General features: G+C 38.2%; 1 protein-coding gene across 1 annotated transcript; it reads left to right on the top strand.

The window, feature by feature from the left end:
- Positions 1-858: 858 nt before the first annotated feature.
- On the top strand, positions 859-16532 carry LOC119411343 (serine/threonine-protein kinase DCLK1). Its single transcript, XM_037678286.1, has 17 exons — positions 859-970; positions 1324-1707; positions 1945-2291; positions 8218-8317; positions 8847-8963; positions 9043-9137; positions 10050-10137; positions 10225-10394; positions 10632-10751; positions 10933-11079; positions 12686-12819; positions 12944-13021; positions 13203-13299; positions 13417-13497; positions 13607-13720; positions 14481-14554; positions 16478-16532. The coding sequence occupies exons 2-17, from the start codon at positions 1347-1349 to the stop codon at positions 16530-16532; spliced, it is 2178 nt and encodes a 725-aa protein (XP_037534214.1). The 5' UTR covers positions 859-970; positions 1324-1346.
- The last annotated feature ends 824 nt before the right edge of the window (positions 16533-17356 follow it).

The raw sequence follows: 17356 nt of genomic DNA, 5'->3' as shown, positions 1-17356 counted from the left end.
TAAAAAAATCCAAACAATAAGCTACTATTTGTATTTTTCCAAATCTGACAAATTTCCCACTTTGTTTATAATGTTTTAAAAAGTAAAGCCTCTTTTAGAGCCAAAAATAACTTGTTCAGTTATTCAGCAGGCAGGTCAAGTAGGTTGGACAAAGGCCTAATAATAATGTAACTGTCCCTAATAACCTGTATTTGTTAAAAAAGAACAAAAGTACAGAATTACCCAGGAGGTGCAGCTGCTCAGGGCTGAGTGGCACCTGTCAGTTTGGAGCTCACGTGCTCTTCAACCGAACCACTTAATGACGCACATCACACACACCTGCGCGAGCTGACCCCAAACTGGATACAGGAGGTAAAAAATATGATTGCTTTGTTTGCAAATGATAAAAACTACAAAGCTACAACACATCTGTGTATGCGTTAAACGAAATGACATAAATATTATAGCAAATATAAACAGCTGCGGCACTTCTTTTTGTACAATATATACACTTTTAATCAGGCTAGCTGCTTTTTGTTCCTGTTTTTGCTAGCTTACAGCCTGGTTGCCATGGAGATTTTAGCCCTAGCTAGCTGAGTATAGCTTAAGGGTGATAAGGCCCGTTCTTTTCAAGCAGTAGGAGTAATTTGGGATTTGTAATATTTGGTTTTCTAAAGTAAAAGGTTACTTAATGTTTACGTGACCGCGCATCACGCTGAGGAGGCGCGGTTGCCCGTGCGCGCGCGCTCCCAACACCGCTGTGCACGAGGCAGGCTGACACCTGCTAAATCACTGCATTGGAGCAGGAGTAAAAGGGAGGGTGGAGGACACCGGCTGCCCTGCCTCCAATCCGCATGTGAGCAGACAGCAGGAAGGCAGAGCTCCATCACAGGGCAACAAAGGGACGCATGCTTCATTCGAAACCTCCAATTTATAAGACAATTTAAAACACTCCATTTCTGATTTGCATCTGTCCTCACCTCAAACTAAGGTAGGATATTGCAATGAGCTTACAAAATCTTAACATTTACCATTCTCTATTTATGTTTTAAGGTTTAGCTTGCAGCAATCTGCCTGATCAAAATATGCTGGTAATTAATATAATTCCATAGAAAAGGTTATTTTTTTAATTTTTTTTATTTTGCTAGATTGAATATAGAGACTAGAGAGCATAAAATGGGTGTGACATGTTCATTATGTGTGCAAAAGCATCAAAGCTAGAATCATTCAGGTGTAAAAGCAGTCAGGCCGGCACAACACAATTGATTGATCTACTGTGGCTATCGTAAGAATTCAGATTAAGGATGTTATCAATAGTGTAAGATGGTTTTCTCTTTATTTTAGACGGCAAGCAATAATAAACGGCTATGGAACTGGAGCATTTTGATGAGCGGGACAAGGCTCTCAGATATACCCGAAGAGGCTCAAGAGGTAATGGGCTCCCCAGTCCCACTCATAGTGCTCATTGCAGCCTGTACAGAACCAGGACACTTCAAGCTCTGAGCTCAGAAAAGAAGGCCAAGAAGATTCGTTTCTACCGCAACGGTGACCGATACTTCAAAGGTATTGTGTATGCCATTTCTCAGGAGAGATTTGGGTCTCTAGATGCCCTCCTTGCAGACCTCACAAGATGTCTGTCTGATAATGTCAACTTGCCCCAAGGGGTCAGAACTATATATAGCATTGATGGGACAACCAGGATCACCACCATGGACCAACTAGTAGAAGGTGAGCTGTGTTTCTTGGCTGTGAATGTATTTGAAATTAAAATTGCAGTAAATTAGAAAGATCAGATCTGCCCCTATAACAGCTATAAAAAAAAAATCAGAACATGTATGCTGTTCTCAATCACGAAGAGAAAAAAGTAACTCACTTTTTTAAATTGTTTTAATTCATGTCTTTTTTTTTTTTTACTGTATTTGCAAGCTGATCTAAAATCTGTTGGGGTATTTTAATTTTCTGCAGGTGAGAGCTATGTCTGTGCATCCATAGAGCCTTACAAGAAGCTAGACTACACAAAGAATGTAAATCCGAACTGGTCAGTAGGTGCCAGGACTTCTGCATCTGTTCGTGATCCTTCATCCCTTGGTAGTGCCAAAGCTGTGTGTCTGGAAACCTGGGAGAGCAAAGACTTTATAAAACCTAAACTGGTAACAATTGTCCGCAGTGGAGTAAAACCTCGCAAAGCTGTACGTGTTTTGCTCAACAAGAAGACCGCACATTCCTTCGAGCAGGTCATGACTGACATCACAGATGCAATTAAATTAGATTCTGGAGCCGTCAAAAGGATATATACTGTTGACGGAAAAATGGTAAGTCCCTGCACCCTTAAAACTTAAATATATCTTCAACAAAAAAGGTTGAATCATGTCATCTGGACTTCGTTTTTTTGTTAAAAAGAAACGTTTCGCCCCTCATCCAAGAGGCTTCGTCAGTCTGAGGCCTAGCCATCTGGTATTACCCAGAAGCCACCCTGACTCTTGTGTTTCAAGCCTGCCTCAGATACCCCTGAAATCTGGCCTTTTCACTAATGGTTTCAAAAACTGACGAAGCCTCTTGGATGAGGGGCGAAACGTTTCTTTTTAACAAAAAAACGAAGTCCAGATGACATGATTCAACCTTTTTTGTTGTTATATACCTGGATGACTGAGAAAACAAACTTTGTGTTTTTAAATGTATCTTGTTCAGAGGTGAGAGTACATTAACTTGTTACATTAGCTTAAGTTGTTCAGTGTCATCACCCTTTTTAATTTGATTTATTAAATTGTGTATCTCTTACACAATGTGAAATGAACTTAACTGAAAATTCACTTTAACAAACATTATAATGTATTGTATATTAGTAAGGCCTTCTATAACAAGTCAGTTTTATTGGTTAATTTCCCCCAAAGAAACTGTAACAACTAACAGGGCTTAGAATTTTACAAAGTGCATTGCCCATGTGCAGTTGTCTGAACCATTAAAACATTAATTGTTCATAGGGAGAACCTTTGCCTACTACTTAGCTGTACAGTGTACTCTAACAAACATAATGTATAGAACATGGATACTGACAATAACAAAGATGGCTTCCTTTTTTGAGTATCATATCCCATATCAGAGGCTTAATCCAGTACATTGAAGCATTGTTCTGTCCTTTAGTCATGTCTCTGGAAATTGCTCCTTTACCCAAGTTGATAAGCAGCCCAGTGTTAGTCAACTGGGAATATTTCCTAAATGTATTACAAGAATTGGGTTTCTAGGACTTCATCTCATATTTCTACCAACAGTAGAAGACTATTAAATAGGATAAGAGGTTTAGAGATTTTCCATGTAAGAACAAGCCTTGTGTATTTTTATTTCCAATCTATACTGAACAAAAATATAAACACTTTTGCATTTGCTCCCATTTTTCATGAGCTGAACTCAAAGATCTAAGACTTATTCAATGTACACAATAGGCCTTTTTTCTCTCAAATATTCACAAATTTGTGTGTCTCTCTGGCTTGGCCTTGTCTCCGAAGATCATGAAGGGTGTCCATGACTGCAGGCCCTCTGGTGGCTGATGAGACCGATCCTGGAGTGGCAGCCTCAGCCACAGCAGCTGCAAGTGAATGGGTGCTCTGTTCTTCCTCTTGTTTTGCTTGACCTCCAGGCTGGCACATCTGTCTGTCTCAAACACAGCCCACAGCTTCGTGGATGGTTTACCGCCAGAAGTCATGGTCAGCGGTGAGCGTGGACCAGTTTTGGGGGTCAATATGGCTCACGTTCAGGGAGGCTTTGATGAGGTCTTTGTAGCATTTCTGCGGTGCCCCTCTCTTGCGCCACCCAGAGGATGGCTCGCCATACAACACAATCTTTGGTAAGTGGTGGTCCTCCATACTGGACAAGTGCCCTGCTCAACGTAGGTGAGCCTTGAGCAGCATTGCCTTGATGCTGGTGATTTCTGCCTGCTGGAGGACCTCCATGTTTATTACAAAGTCACTCCAGTAGATGTGGAGGATGGAGCGGAGACGGCATTGGTGGAAGCGCTCAAAAGAGCTGTATGTGGCGGCGGTAGGTGACCCATGATTTGGAGCCGTACAGGAGGGTAGTCACTACAGTGGCTCTGTCTGTACACACTGATCTTGGTCCTCGTCTTCAGGTCTTTGTTTGACCACACTCTCTTGCGGAGTCTGCCAAAGGCGCTGCTCGATTTCACCAATCTGCTGTCGATTTCTTTGTTGATTTTAGGGTCTGAGGAGATGATGCACCCAAGATAGGTGAACTGCTAGACAGCTTTCAGCTCCATCTCGTTGCTGTTGATGTGAGGGGGATGGCACTGCTCACCAGGTGCTGGTTGGTGTAGCACATCTTCTTCAGACTGACCTCCAGGCCAAGGTGCTGGGCAGCGTCAGCAAAGCTGGACACAATGCAGTACAATACAGTACATCTGTGTTAATGAGCACCTCTCCTTTGCCAAAATTATCCATCCACCTCACAGGTGTGGCATAGGATGCTGATTAGACAGCATGATTCTTGCACAGGTGTGCCTTAGGCTGACCACATTAAAAAGCCACTCTGATGTGCAGTTTTATTACACAGCACAATGGCACAAATGTTGCAGGTTTTGAGGGAGCATGCAATTGGCATGATGACTGCAGGAATATCTATATTTAGAGAATTTGGCAGTACATCCAACCGGTCTCACAATCGCAGACCATGTATAACCACACCCTGTGTTAAAAGTACAGTTGTTTTAGTTCTTTGTTTGAAATGAACATTTCTACAGAGTTTGATCTTCTACAAATCCAGGACATGTCTCCATAACTGATTGTTTTCCCAGATGAATCTCCATGAAGAAGATGCAAATTTAGATTGTTTCCTTATGGTGAGCTGAACAACAGCTAATGCCTGATAAATATTTGGGTTATGGCATGGGCAGGCGCATGTTTGCACAGAGATACAGTGACGAGATCCTGAGGTCCATTGTAATGCTATTCGTCCACTAAAATTCTCATGTTGCAGTATGCCAATTGCATTCTACCTTTAAACTTGCAACATCTGTGGCATTATGCTGTGTGATAAAACTGCACATTTTAGAGTGGCCTTTTATTGTGGCCAGTCCTAAGGCACACCTGTGCAATAACCATGCTGGTGTGCATCTTGATGTGCTTGAAAATTCATCCACCTGTGAGTTGGATGGATTATCTCAGCAAAGGAGAAGTGCTCACAAACGTGGATTTACACAAATTTGTGAACAATATTGGATAGAAAGGCCTATTGCATACATAGAAAAAGTCTTAGATCTTTGAGTTCAGCTCATGAAAAATAGGAGCAAAAACAAGTGTTGTTTATAATTTTGTTCTGTATGCAGTGAATAGCACTTTCTACACTGGTAATTTTCTTTGCAACAATAATTATAAACAAGGCAGTTACACTATTCATGCTATGTCTGGAATTTAGGAACCATGGGAAACGGGACTTTTTAATATGCTGATTTAGATTAACTGCCGGTATGTATCATCTGCATAATAACTGACTAAGCATCCTATAAAAATAGGTATTTGAAATGTTCAAACTATTCTGTGTGCTCTCGTTTTGGCTGTGACAGTTTCTATGGTGAATGGTTTTTGAAGATGGTTGCTAGGGGACATTTGCTGCTGCAGAATAGTGAACAAGTGATGTATGAAGACTGTAGGTGTTTTGTAAGGGGTTTCACAGATTCATTCCTTGGTTGGCTATCTTGTACACCTGGCAGTGAAGGAGCACATGACCTGAGTATATTCCCATGATAGGAGCCACCTTTTCAATATTACAAAATGAGCTATGGTGTACATCAGAACATTTTAGTTTAATTTCTTCTATATAATAGTCATTTTGTGTGCCTGAAAATACATTTCTATTTCTTAACCCCCCTTGAACTATATTCAGAATATTGTCATGTTGTGCCTCCAGATGGTCAAATGAGCCCTCACAGGGATCAAAGGGCTATTTTTTTATGGGCGTTTCATCTTTACAAAACCAACTGCTTGTGCTTTTAATGCAGAATGTGACCGTGATTGAGCCCTTGTTTTTTGCTTATGCCTCAGATGTCACGCATGCACATCAAGTAGCTTAATCATTTTTGTAAATGCATATATATATATATATATATATTTTTTTTTTGTCTCAGACTATTGAGACCTATTATTGAGTCCAGTACTGATTACAATATTCCTGGCGCCTTTAAATCAGAAAAGTCACCATGATGTTCACAACTAATATGTTAAGTGGCACTTTTAAAGTTGAGTTCAGTAACTTTTTGTCTTGGTCTTTGTGATTGGGTTTTTTGTTTTGTTTTATGTTTGACAGTGAAACATGCTTTTAAAATAGGTGCTTGGAACAACTTAAAAAAAAAAAAAGCTTTTGCATGTGTAAAGCTGTAAAATAAAATAGTTTTTATGCAGTTTACATTGTTCAGAGCCACACATAGGATCTGACAGGTGATCTATATGGTTTCATATCCTCTCATTGTTTGTATCTGAGCGGTTTGTCTGACTCATCTCCTTGGCAATTATTGTGCAGATCCATCCTGTAGGGTTCAAGCAACCCACACCCCACCAGCACCACCACTTTATGTACATTTTGATAGGGTGGTAAAAAAAATATTGATGCCGCAAGAAGAAAATCTGACATTAAACAGCTATATTTAACCCACTTCCTGTATATTTGAGGTTTTGTTGGCAAAATGACCTGATATGTTTCTTGGAATATCTTGCAAAAATATCTGAAGCTCTCGATCTTGACCTCTCTAAGTGGCTTTAATAATCTGTTGAATTCCTGGCAAGGCCCAATGCAGACATGTTCCTGTTTTTAGTTTTCTACATTCGCCTTATAATCTAGCCGTTTTGCTATTTTTGCCATCTTTTTTTTTATTTGTTAAAAAAAAAAAAATGGTATGCCTCTTTTTTTTGTCTTTTTGTCGCTGTTGTCCATTGTTGTCATCATTCTTTGTGGAAATCAGGTCTGTCTTGTAAATGAGTCCTCAAGGCTCAATGGGATTAACCTGTCTAAATAAAGGTTGAATGAATGTAGTCATCATGCATGTTCAGTAATCCAGGTAGATAAATCTAACAAGGTTGAGTCGGGTCTTTTGTCTTTTCGACAAAATATTTCAACAAAGAAGAGTCGATCCAGGACTTGACTCAACCTTGTTAAGTTTTTGGTATAGGATTTGCTAAAGGTTGCTAATAAATACATTTTTTGCATTTTTGCATGAGCATGTTTGTTTAGCAAACTGAACATTTACAACTTAGCTCGATTTTTTTTTTTTTCTCAATTAAATTCAAAATCTAAGGTTCCAGCTTGTTACATGAATGTTAGTACATCATATTATTTTTTTTACATAATGGTTCATATAGTTTGCTTGCAGTATAATATGTCTGTCTCAGAGCATGCTTTTTAGCTAGTGTTATCTGATAAAACAAATTTTTGAGCATCATTGATGTGAAATTGAATGTTAAATGTTTTTGCTTTATTTTCTATGAAATCTGAAGCTGATTGGGCTGTGGTAGCTTGGTGGTCAGTGCCATAGTCTTGTAATCCTGAGGTTGCAGGTGCAAGCCCAGGTTGTGTCAGGAAGGGCATCTGGTATAAAACAAATGACCAAATCTTTCATGCAAGTTTGCTTGCTGTGGTGACCCCTGAAGAAGGGAGTAGCTGATAAAACTTACTTTTTATCATAATCTGATTGTTGTACATAACACTGCTGACTCACTTGAAACACAATCTTCAAAAACAATCACAGCTTTAAAATAATCAGTGATGTTGTACAACAAAAAAATCTAAGTAATGAACCAGACCAGGAAACTTTTATAGGTTTGCATTATTGTTCACCCCTGTGTAAAGGAAATAAAAGCAGCAGTTGTATGTTCTGACATCCAGCTGCATTAAAGCACCCCAATAACTTTAGAGTGATCATCACAGTTTATCATCAAAGCATAGGTGTCCTTCTGTATTCAATGCTTCTTTATGTGCAAAAGTAAAAATCAAAACGTATATTGAATATGCAATGACGATCTCATTTGAATATTGGTCATATTTTTTCTGTATAAATTGTAAATGCTTTCGTATTAGGAACATTATTTGTACATGCATGATTAGACTTTAAAATGGATCGCTAATTTTTACATTTCAAAATGTGTCCTTTTTGTCAGATTTTTTATTTTTTTTTAACTGTCTACATCTTGATTGTACTGTACTTGTTTTTATAGCTGATGAAAATATTTTCTTTGCTAGGTCACAAGCCTTCAGGACTTTTTTGGGGAAGATGACATATTCTTTGCTTGTGGTCCTGAAAAGTTTCGCTATCAAGATGACTTCAGTTTGGATGAAAGTGGTAAGTACATTAAACTTTGACATTGTGACCTTGGGATCCACACTCAGGTTGATCCTAAGGTTTAATGTTTAGTGTTATTTTATGCTGCTGCTACCTTTCTTTTACATCAGATTTTTGTATGTGAAGGTCATATTTATTAATGATACAGAATGACACTAATCAACTTTTTCAAACCTTATCGTGTATATAATCGGTTTCATTGGATTTGTTTGAAAGGATGCCATAGTGAAATTGTCTAAACGCAGTACATTGGTGCCTTTGTTTTGTGTAGTAAGGACTTGCATGTTTAGACTGCAGTTGGTGTAAATTTGCTGCACACTGAACGATAGACGTTACTTGCACTGATCCATTCTAGTTTTATATTTGATATGAGCTGTGTAAGCTTGCAGGCTAGGATGTTATGAGTTTTTGCCCAGTTTTCTAAGCTGAAACCAACACTAAGCTTCAAACGGTCATTTTTAGAACAGACATTCCATCATTTTGTTAATGCAGCAATACACCTTGATTTATGATTGTTGTTTTTTACAAGCTTGCAGGGTGGCAAAATCTCCATCATATGGTCGGCTCCCCTCAATTCATGGTCGTTCTTCTCCTAGATGTGGCGGGATGTCCCGGCGAAGCAAATCTCCCTCATCCCCTGGATCAAGTGTGTTCCTATCTCGTAAAAATCCAATATACATTTTGTTGTTCTGTTTCTGATTTGTCTCTTCTTTCTTTGCCAACAGCTAATGGCACTGCAGGCAGTCAGCTATCCACACCTCATTCTGGAAAGTCGCCAAGCCCCTCTGCGACCAGTCCAGTTAGCCATAGAAGACGACAGGTAATAAAATTAACATTTCTTTAAGTAAACTAAACAGTTGTTTGATAGTGTTAATAATCTAATACTGCATCAATAAAGCTTGTAACAGCTTCAGCATCAAACAATTTAAAAGTGTTATAGAGGACAGAATAAAACATCCATCCATCCATTATCTTTTACCCGCTTCTTCCATTTTGGGTCACGGGGGTCGCCGGCGCCCATGTCCAGCAATCACTGTGCGAGGGACAGGATACACCCTGGACAGGTCGCAAGTCCATCACAGGGCCACATGGAGACAGAACAACCATTCACTTTCTCACTCTCACCTAGGGACAATTTAGAGTTACCAATCAGCCTAACATGCATGTTTTTAGTCTGTGGGAGGAAACCGGAGTACCCGGAGAAAACCCACGTACGCACGGAGAGAACATGCAAACTCCACCCAGAAAGGCTCCAGGATTTGAACCGGGGACCTGCTCGCTGAGAGGCAGCAGCTCTACCAGTTGTGCCACCATGCTGCCCCAGAATAAAACAAGCATTTAAAATAAAATTTTAATTTAATTAAATTTTTACTAATTCACTCCTTCAGATTATTTCCATGCAAATGAATTTTAAGTCTACGCAGACATTTGACTTTTTGACAGAATGTCACTCAAAAGAAACTGCTATAGAAATGCAAGAAGACTGTGTATTTTGATTTGTGTACAACCTAAAAATGATCAAACATTTGCTATACTGCATTTAAGTTTTAGATTATTATTATTATTATTATTTTATTTAAAGGTTTTGCTGCAGCTGATTGTGTTCTTGAGACTCCACTGCACATCAACTGGGCTTAGTTTAAACTGTCTGTGATGACAGTTTTACCTCCTTTTGGATTCTGTTATACACCTCTTATTTGTACCTAATTGCTGGATTTTTTTTTTCTCCCAGGGTTCTCATCACAGTGGCTCTTCACTCTCATTAGCTTCTTCTAAAGTATGCAGCTCAATGGATGAAGGGGATGGGCCTAACGGTGAAGGTAAGACAGATTTTAAGTAGAAAAATGGGCAAGCAAGACAATAAATTATGCCTTTCCTAATGCATTTCTCTTTAATTTGCTTCAAAGCTGAGCATTTGGATGAGTGTAACGTAGTTCCTGTTGCCATAGTGGACAGGTACAAAGTTGGAAGGATTTTAGGTGACGGGAACTTTGCTGTAGTCCGAGAATGTGTGGAAAGATCTACTGGAAGAGAGTATGCTCTCAAAATCATCAGCAAAGATAAATGCAAGGGAAAGGTGATTATCCCTGTACATTTGCTGAAATGAGGTATGGAGGTATCACAGAATTTGTGGCAAGTCATTGTTGTTTTGGAGTTAACATTTGTCTTTGTATGTTTTGTATAACACAGTACAAAATGTCTGTTTCTAAAATGTGTCATTCATATACACTGTAATGATGGCAAAAAAAGCTGTGTAGCCTTAAATCTTACTGATTTCTATGCATTAATCTCTAAAATGTTCTGTATCATTCAGGAGCACATGATACAAAGTGAAGTATCCATCCTTCGACGTGTGAAACATCCAAACATTGTACTTTTAATTGAGGAAGTGGACACCCTCAGTGAGCTTTATCTTGTAATGGAGCTGGTTAAGGTACCTTGCATGATGTTTCATGCAAAAATACATTCTGTATTATTAAACACTTTTTAGTGGGTTTACAAAGTTGCTTTTATAACTACTCTTTCCGAATTTTGAATTTGAATTAATCTCATTCTAAATTATTACTGTTTGCAATCATTATTAAAGGAAAGTTTTAATTTACCCTTTTCTCCAGGGCGGCGATCTCTTTGATGCCATTACGTCTTCCAACAAATATACAGAGCGTGATGCCAGCTGTATGCTGTTCAACCTGGCCAGTGCCATCAAGTACCTTCACAGTCTCAGCATTGTTCATAGAGACATTAAACCAGAAAATCTGTTGGTATGTATGACCTTGCAAACTCCTCTAATGGCTTTTTGTAGGGATGCACGATATTAAATATTTGGCCGATATGCCAATATGTTAACTTATTTGGCCGATAACTGATGCCGATACCGATATTTTGTTCCTTTGTCAGAACATAGCCCTTTTATTTAGGCTTATTTGCTACAACAATTATATAACTATACATGGTTGTTAAGCAGGAGGAGTAAGTGTGAACAAAAGAAACATTTACATTATCATAAAATACTAATGTATTGGTTGTGTTCAGAGTTCTTGCTTGAGATGCAAATGAAAATGCTTCAAAAATGTCCCTAAATTAGTTTAAACTTTTTTTTATTCTTAATCTGGTTTATATAGTTGGAAGACTGAAATCTATTTGATGTGTATTTTTATATGCATCACTTTATAGTATATAGAGTCTAATTATATACATTAAAAACTAACATTGGTCAAAGTGCTTTACAGTAGTCCTTCATTTATCGCAGGGTTTATGGGACCATGCACCCAACAATAAGTGAAAAATCGCCAAGTAGGGATACAGCAGTCCAAGTTCAAGTTTCACTCCCAATCTCTCTCCTTCTGTGTAAATAAATAAACAATTTAAATTTAAATACTGTAATATTTTAAATAAACTGTCCATGCAGCATTAAATTGTAGAGGAGAAGCACAGCAGGACAGCAAAGGGTTAACCCTCCACTCGGCAGCACCACAGCAGAAATGTACTTCTTGATCAATTACACTGTAACAACGGAACATAGAAGATCTAAAATAATTAAAAATTACTTTAAATACTTATATATTTTGTTATGACAATTTTACGATGCGACATACTTAGACTTTAGTCTTCCAACTTAAAATTCAATCTGGAATCTTTTCAATACAATCTCATCCATCAGCCAATTGTGTGTCATGTCCAATCTTACTATGAAAAACCGTGAAAGTGCGAGTCTACTAAAGTCGAATTGCGAAGAAGCAAGGGACTACTGTACATAAAAGAAAATATGAATTATTGTGTAATGTAGCTGACAGAGTGAGAATATCACATCTAAATGTACTAAGATTAGAGAAGCCACTATATCCAAATTATGTAGTCACTGTAGACCGATAATTTATTGAAAATATTGTGATGTCTGTAGAAATTGAATGTATATTGTCTTTTTTTTTTTTCTTGACAAATGAGTTTCACTCAAGATTAACCTAGCGGTAAACTTATTAGTGATACAATTAAAGCAAAGATGAAATGTTACCGTAATTGTATTTTTGGCATACAGTATCTTTTTTTTTTTTTTTCACTTAATATCAAAAACATAGTAACAGTTGTTTATATTAGTGTATTGTCATAAATAAGAATTTAAATAAGTAAATGGCAAAAAATTCTCGCACAATAACTGCTGGATATGGGCACCTAGTGACCCCCGCGACCCAAAAAGGAAGAAGCGGGTAAAGACGATGGATGAATGGATGGTCTGGAAAAGCTTTTAATATGTATATTTTTAAAACATTTGTGTAGATACAAAAATTTTAAAGCAGCAGTCTTTTAAGACCCGTTACTTTCTTTTACCTTAAAATTTGTCTCGTTCTCTGCACTTTCTTCACCCCACAGGTGTACAATCATGTTGATGGTAGTAAATCTTTGAAGTTGGGCGATTTTGGCTTGGCTACGGTTGTTAATGGTCCTCTCTATGCTGTCTGTGGAACACCCACCTATGTGGCACCAGAGATTATTGCTGAAACAGGGTAAGGTTCAATGGGAATATGGGGGAGAAACAAAATCACTATCTGATTTTTAAAAAAGCATGTAGAGGGATGTTCTATTTAGAGAAGCTTTTAGATTTTTAAATCGGTCTTTTGTTTCTTGAAGATATGGCCTCAAAGTGGACATTTGGGCAGCTGGTGTCATCACGTACATTCTACTTTGTGGCTTTCCTCCCTTCCGTGGGTATGTTATTTTGTATTGGCAGTTTACATTATAAAATGTATTTTACTTTTTTTATTTTTATTTTTATTTTTTTACCTGAATTGGAACTTAATTACATCATTAACTAGTTGTTTATTCTATCACTCTGTAGACTATTGCTGTACAGTAACTCTTTTTGAAGTTAATGTTTTCTTTTTTTCAGTACTGGAGAAGACCAGGAGGACCTTTTCAAACAAATTTTGAAGGGCCAGCTCGATTTTCCAGCACCATACTGGGACAGTGTCTCTGACGCTGCCAAGGTTGTGTGCTCCCATCTACCATCATTATTCTTCACATTAATCACCACAGTTTAATCAGATTAGAGGCTGATATTTATATTATTTAGAACGGTTAATGAGTAACTCATCCATCTTTAGGCTCTGATCAGTGGGATGCTGCAGGTAGTGATAGATCAAAGATACACAGCTATACAAGTGCTTGATCACCACTGGGTCAATGTAAGTTCATCATATTACTTTAAATAATTAACCAGTTGATACAGATTATAAATAAAAAAACATGCAATGCATCGTATGGAGTTTCTAAAGTACTGTTTTAATTTTCCAGGGTGATGGCCTTTTGGAGAAAGAGCATCAACTTCCTGTTGCAGGAAAAATCAAGAAACATTTCAACTGTGGACCGAAGCTCAACAGCACTACAGCAGGAGTGTCAGTAATTACAGTAAGCACTGATCTGTACTCCACCAAACCGTGACACTGCATGCAATTCAGCTTTAATATGACACTTTTTTTTGTTGTTTTTAATGCTTTGTCATTCAAAAAAGAAAAGCTTTAAATTTCTACCATCTTAATTATGATGCTGCTGCTTGTATTCTGAGCAAAATGCTCTTTTGTACATTGGATGCTATTTTTAAACATTCATATTTGCTAGAGTTCTCTCCTTTTACAAACTTTTACTTTTTAAAACTTTTACAAAGAAAAAAATAATTGGCTTCTCTTTTTGGCAACTTCCCAGCATTCTTCTATTTGTGTTACACCATCATTTTTTATTTTTTTTCTACCCGTTTCACATCGGAGTCTTCCTGTTTGCTCTGGCCTGCCATCTAGACTGTCAGCACTGTTGTTTGGAGATCTTTCACTTCACTTGGTTACATATATTCATTAGGTGAAGTAGATGAAACCTTAACTCCATTGTTTCAGAGATGGCGAACTGCATATCGAGCATTGCTGACAAAGAATGGGAGTTGAAATGAATAGCATATCTCTGGATTTTAACTAATTTTATCACTTAAAAGCACTTGGCTGTCAATAGTCATATGGAAATATTTTACAGTATACAAAATGTCAGCTGATTGTTGCATGTCGTTATTCTACCAGTGTCATAGAAGTGCTCAAAAGTGTAAGTGTAGCACTTTACTGATAAGGTCATTATTGTTTGGAGTTCGTGATTCTCTGAGTTGCATTCATTTCCCTCTGCCCAGCTGGACCAAGACCTAACCTTCAAGAAGTCAGGGTCTTTGGACCAAAACCAGCATCCAGGATTAGACTGGATAAGGTATGACACAGCAAAGTGCTAAAGTGCAGTGAGTGCTTCCAATGCAAAGTGCTGGCAGTCTCCATTTCCCATCCCCCAAGGGTTTGACCCATCGTCCATCAGCTGAGGGTTTTTTTCTTTTTTCCCATTGTGCCTCATCAATTTATTACATTCTCACTAGTGCTACTGTACTTTTATCTTTGTTTTGTTGTGCAGTGTAAGTTGATAGTCACTTTGCAAAGTGTTTTCATAATGCAAGCTGCATTTGATAGTTCATATCACATACTGAGCATCAGACTTTCTTTTCTTTTGTAAGCCGTCTAAAACAGTGATTCACGACTCGCTAGTCGTGACCTAAATGTGGGTTGTGAACCCATTTTTAGTGGGTTGTAAGCATTTGCCAGGGCACGAGTTAAATAAAAATAACCCAGTGTTGTCAGTGAGAGAGAGGCCGGTGGAACAGTGAGGCTACAAGGAGCAGAGGTCACAAAGGTGCAGGACTTCAAGTACTTGGGGTCCACTGTCCAGGAAAACGGGGAGTGTGGTAAAGAGGGGGAAAAGAGTCCAGGCAGGATGGAGTGGATGGAGAAAAGTTTCAAGAATGATTTGCGCCAAAAGGGTGTCGACAAACGTCAAAGGAAAAGCTCACAAGATTGTTGTGAGACCAGCTGTATGGTCTGGAAACAGTGGCATTGACAAAAATACAGGAGAAAGAACTGGGAGTGGTGGAAATTAAGATGATGATGTTTTCCTTTAGGATTGACAGGGAAGGATAAGATTAGGAATGAGATCATCAGGTACAGCACAGGTTGAACAACTAGGAGATGAAGTTAGAGAGACCAGACTGAGATGGTTTGGACATGTCCAGAGTAGGGACAGTGGGTATATTGGTAGAAAGATGTTAGAAATGCAGCTGCCAGTGAAAAGACTATACATGGATGCAGTTGGAGAGGACATGGAGGTAGATTAAGTGTTGACAGAGGGTGCAGAAGACTGAGTGAGATGGAGGAGGATGACTCACTGTGGCGACCCCTGAAGAGGGGAAAAGCGGAAAGAATAAGGAGTCCTGATTGTTGTCAGTCTTATGGTTAATTCTTGAAAAAGTGACTGAATAATTCTAATGCATTGTTTGTTCTACATTCAATAGGTGGTTACTCGGCTAATGCTACAAGTTTCAAGTTTTTTTTTTAAATACTTGTCGTTCATTTGACTTTTTAAATTTTATACATTTGCTAAATTTGAGATGTAATTTTTATTTTATTTTATTTGGGCCACATCTTGTCATTAGGGGCTGATGGTGGATCTTGAAGCTGGACCAGTTGAGAACAATGTTCAGTCAGGTCATCTGGATGGTTTATTTTTTCACTGAGATGTTTCATCCTTCATCCAAAGTACTTCTTCAGTCCAAAGAGACACAAACACACTGGACTCCCACAAGCACCAACTTCCATAGTGGGAAAAAAAAAAAAAACTGTTTGCTGGTGACTATTTTTTTTTCCACTATGGGAGTTGGTGCTTGTGGGACTCCAGTGTGTTTGTGTCGCTTTGGACTGAAGAAGTACTTTGGATGAAGGACGAAACATCTCAGCAATAAAAATGAAACTGTCAAGATGACCTGACTAAACATTGCTGGATTTGTACCTGGATTATTGAGCATGAACTTTGGGGACCATTTGAGAACCACTCCTTGTCCAATCATGTTTTTATACATGGGGTCTGATGTCAAAAAGTGCTGCGGCCTCAACTTTTATTTATTTTATTTTTTTGACAAGTTTTTCCATGGGTGTGTTATAAGAAGGTAAAATCTCAGAATAATTAAGTGGGAGCTGCAGCTTTTGTATGTTTACATTGTTTCATCTAGAATTAACTTCATAACGCAGTACATGGATGCCTTTGGTCTTGTCAAGAAGAACCTAACCTGTGCTGCTGTGTTACCTCTCTCAGACCACACCACTTGATAAAGAGAAGCAAGTTTTCAGAAGATGCCACCAGGATGTAAAGCTTGTAGCTAACCTCCCACACAGTTCTGGGGCCGGCACCTCGAACAGTGTCAACCCAGTCCTGTCTCCTGCTGGTTTCACCTCTGAATCTGAAGATTATTCCCCAAATTCAGCTGACACTGTGCATTCACCAATCTCTCCATTCTAAACCTTCCAGAAATCACAACATTGTCTTGTCTTCTGTGGGAAAGGTTGGGTGAGAGGGCGAGGGGGTTATACAATGGAAACAATCTGCTGACTTGGACATTCATACCCCATAATGACTCATTTGTTTTCACACAAGGTACATACAAAACTAAAAGAAAACTCATTGAAATAAAAATACAGTTTGATGGCATGTGACAAATTAGCTATAAAATATTTAAATTTTTAATAGATTAAGACATTTTTATTGATCCAAAGTTCAAAACAATCAAATTTGTCTTTGTTGGCCCTTCCATTCTCCCCCACCCAGAAATCACACGTTTCTAGTTTTACTGTAGAGCCCTCTGGAGGTTGATATTTGCATTACAGGATGGACCACCAGATTTATTTTAATTTGAATTTATACATAAGCACCTTAGCTTCTACTTATTATTTATTTATAGCATATTTAGTACATTTTTTTTTTTTTTTTTTTTTTTAAACAATTCACTTCCAAACATAACTGCATTAGTCAACTTGTGTGTGCCGACTTTACTGCTTTGTGCTTCAGGGCCCAAAGTTTGGGTATAGTACTGCCCTTTGACTTTAGTAATACAAGAGAAATGTTTCTATACTGCACCATAAGCATCATTTGGACTGGATAGAAACTTTGAAGAAAATGATCTATCCTTGTATTCTA

Source organism: Nematolebias whitei, chromosome 6 (assembly GCF_014905685.2).
Source record: "Nematolebias whitei isolate Nwh7 chromosome 6, NemWhi1, whole genome shotgun sequence".
Lineage (NCBI taxonomy): Eukaryota > Metazoa > Chordata > Actinopteri > Cyprinodontiformes > Rivulidae > Nematolebias > Nematolebias whitei.
Note: the sequence above shows the minus strand (reverse complement) of the source record. Positions and strands in the feature narration are given on the sequence as shown.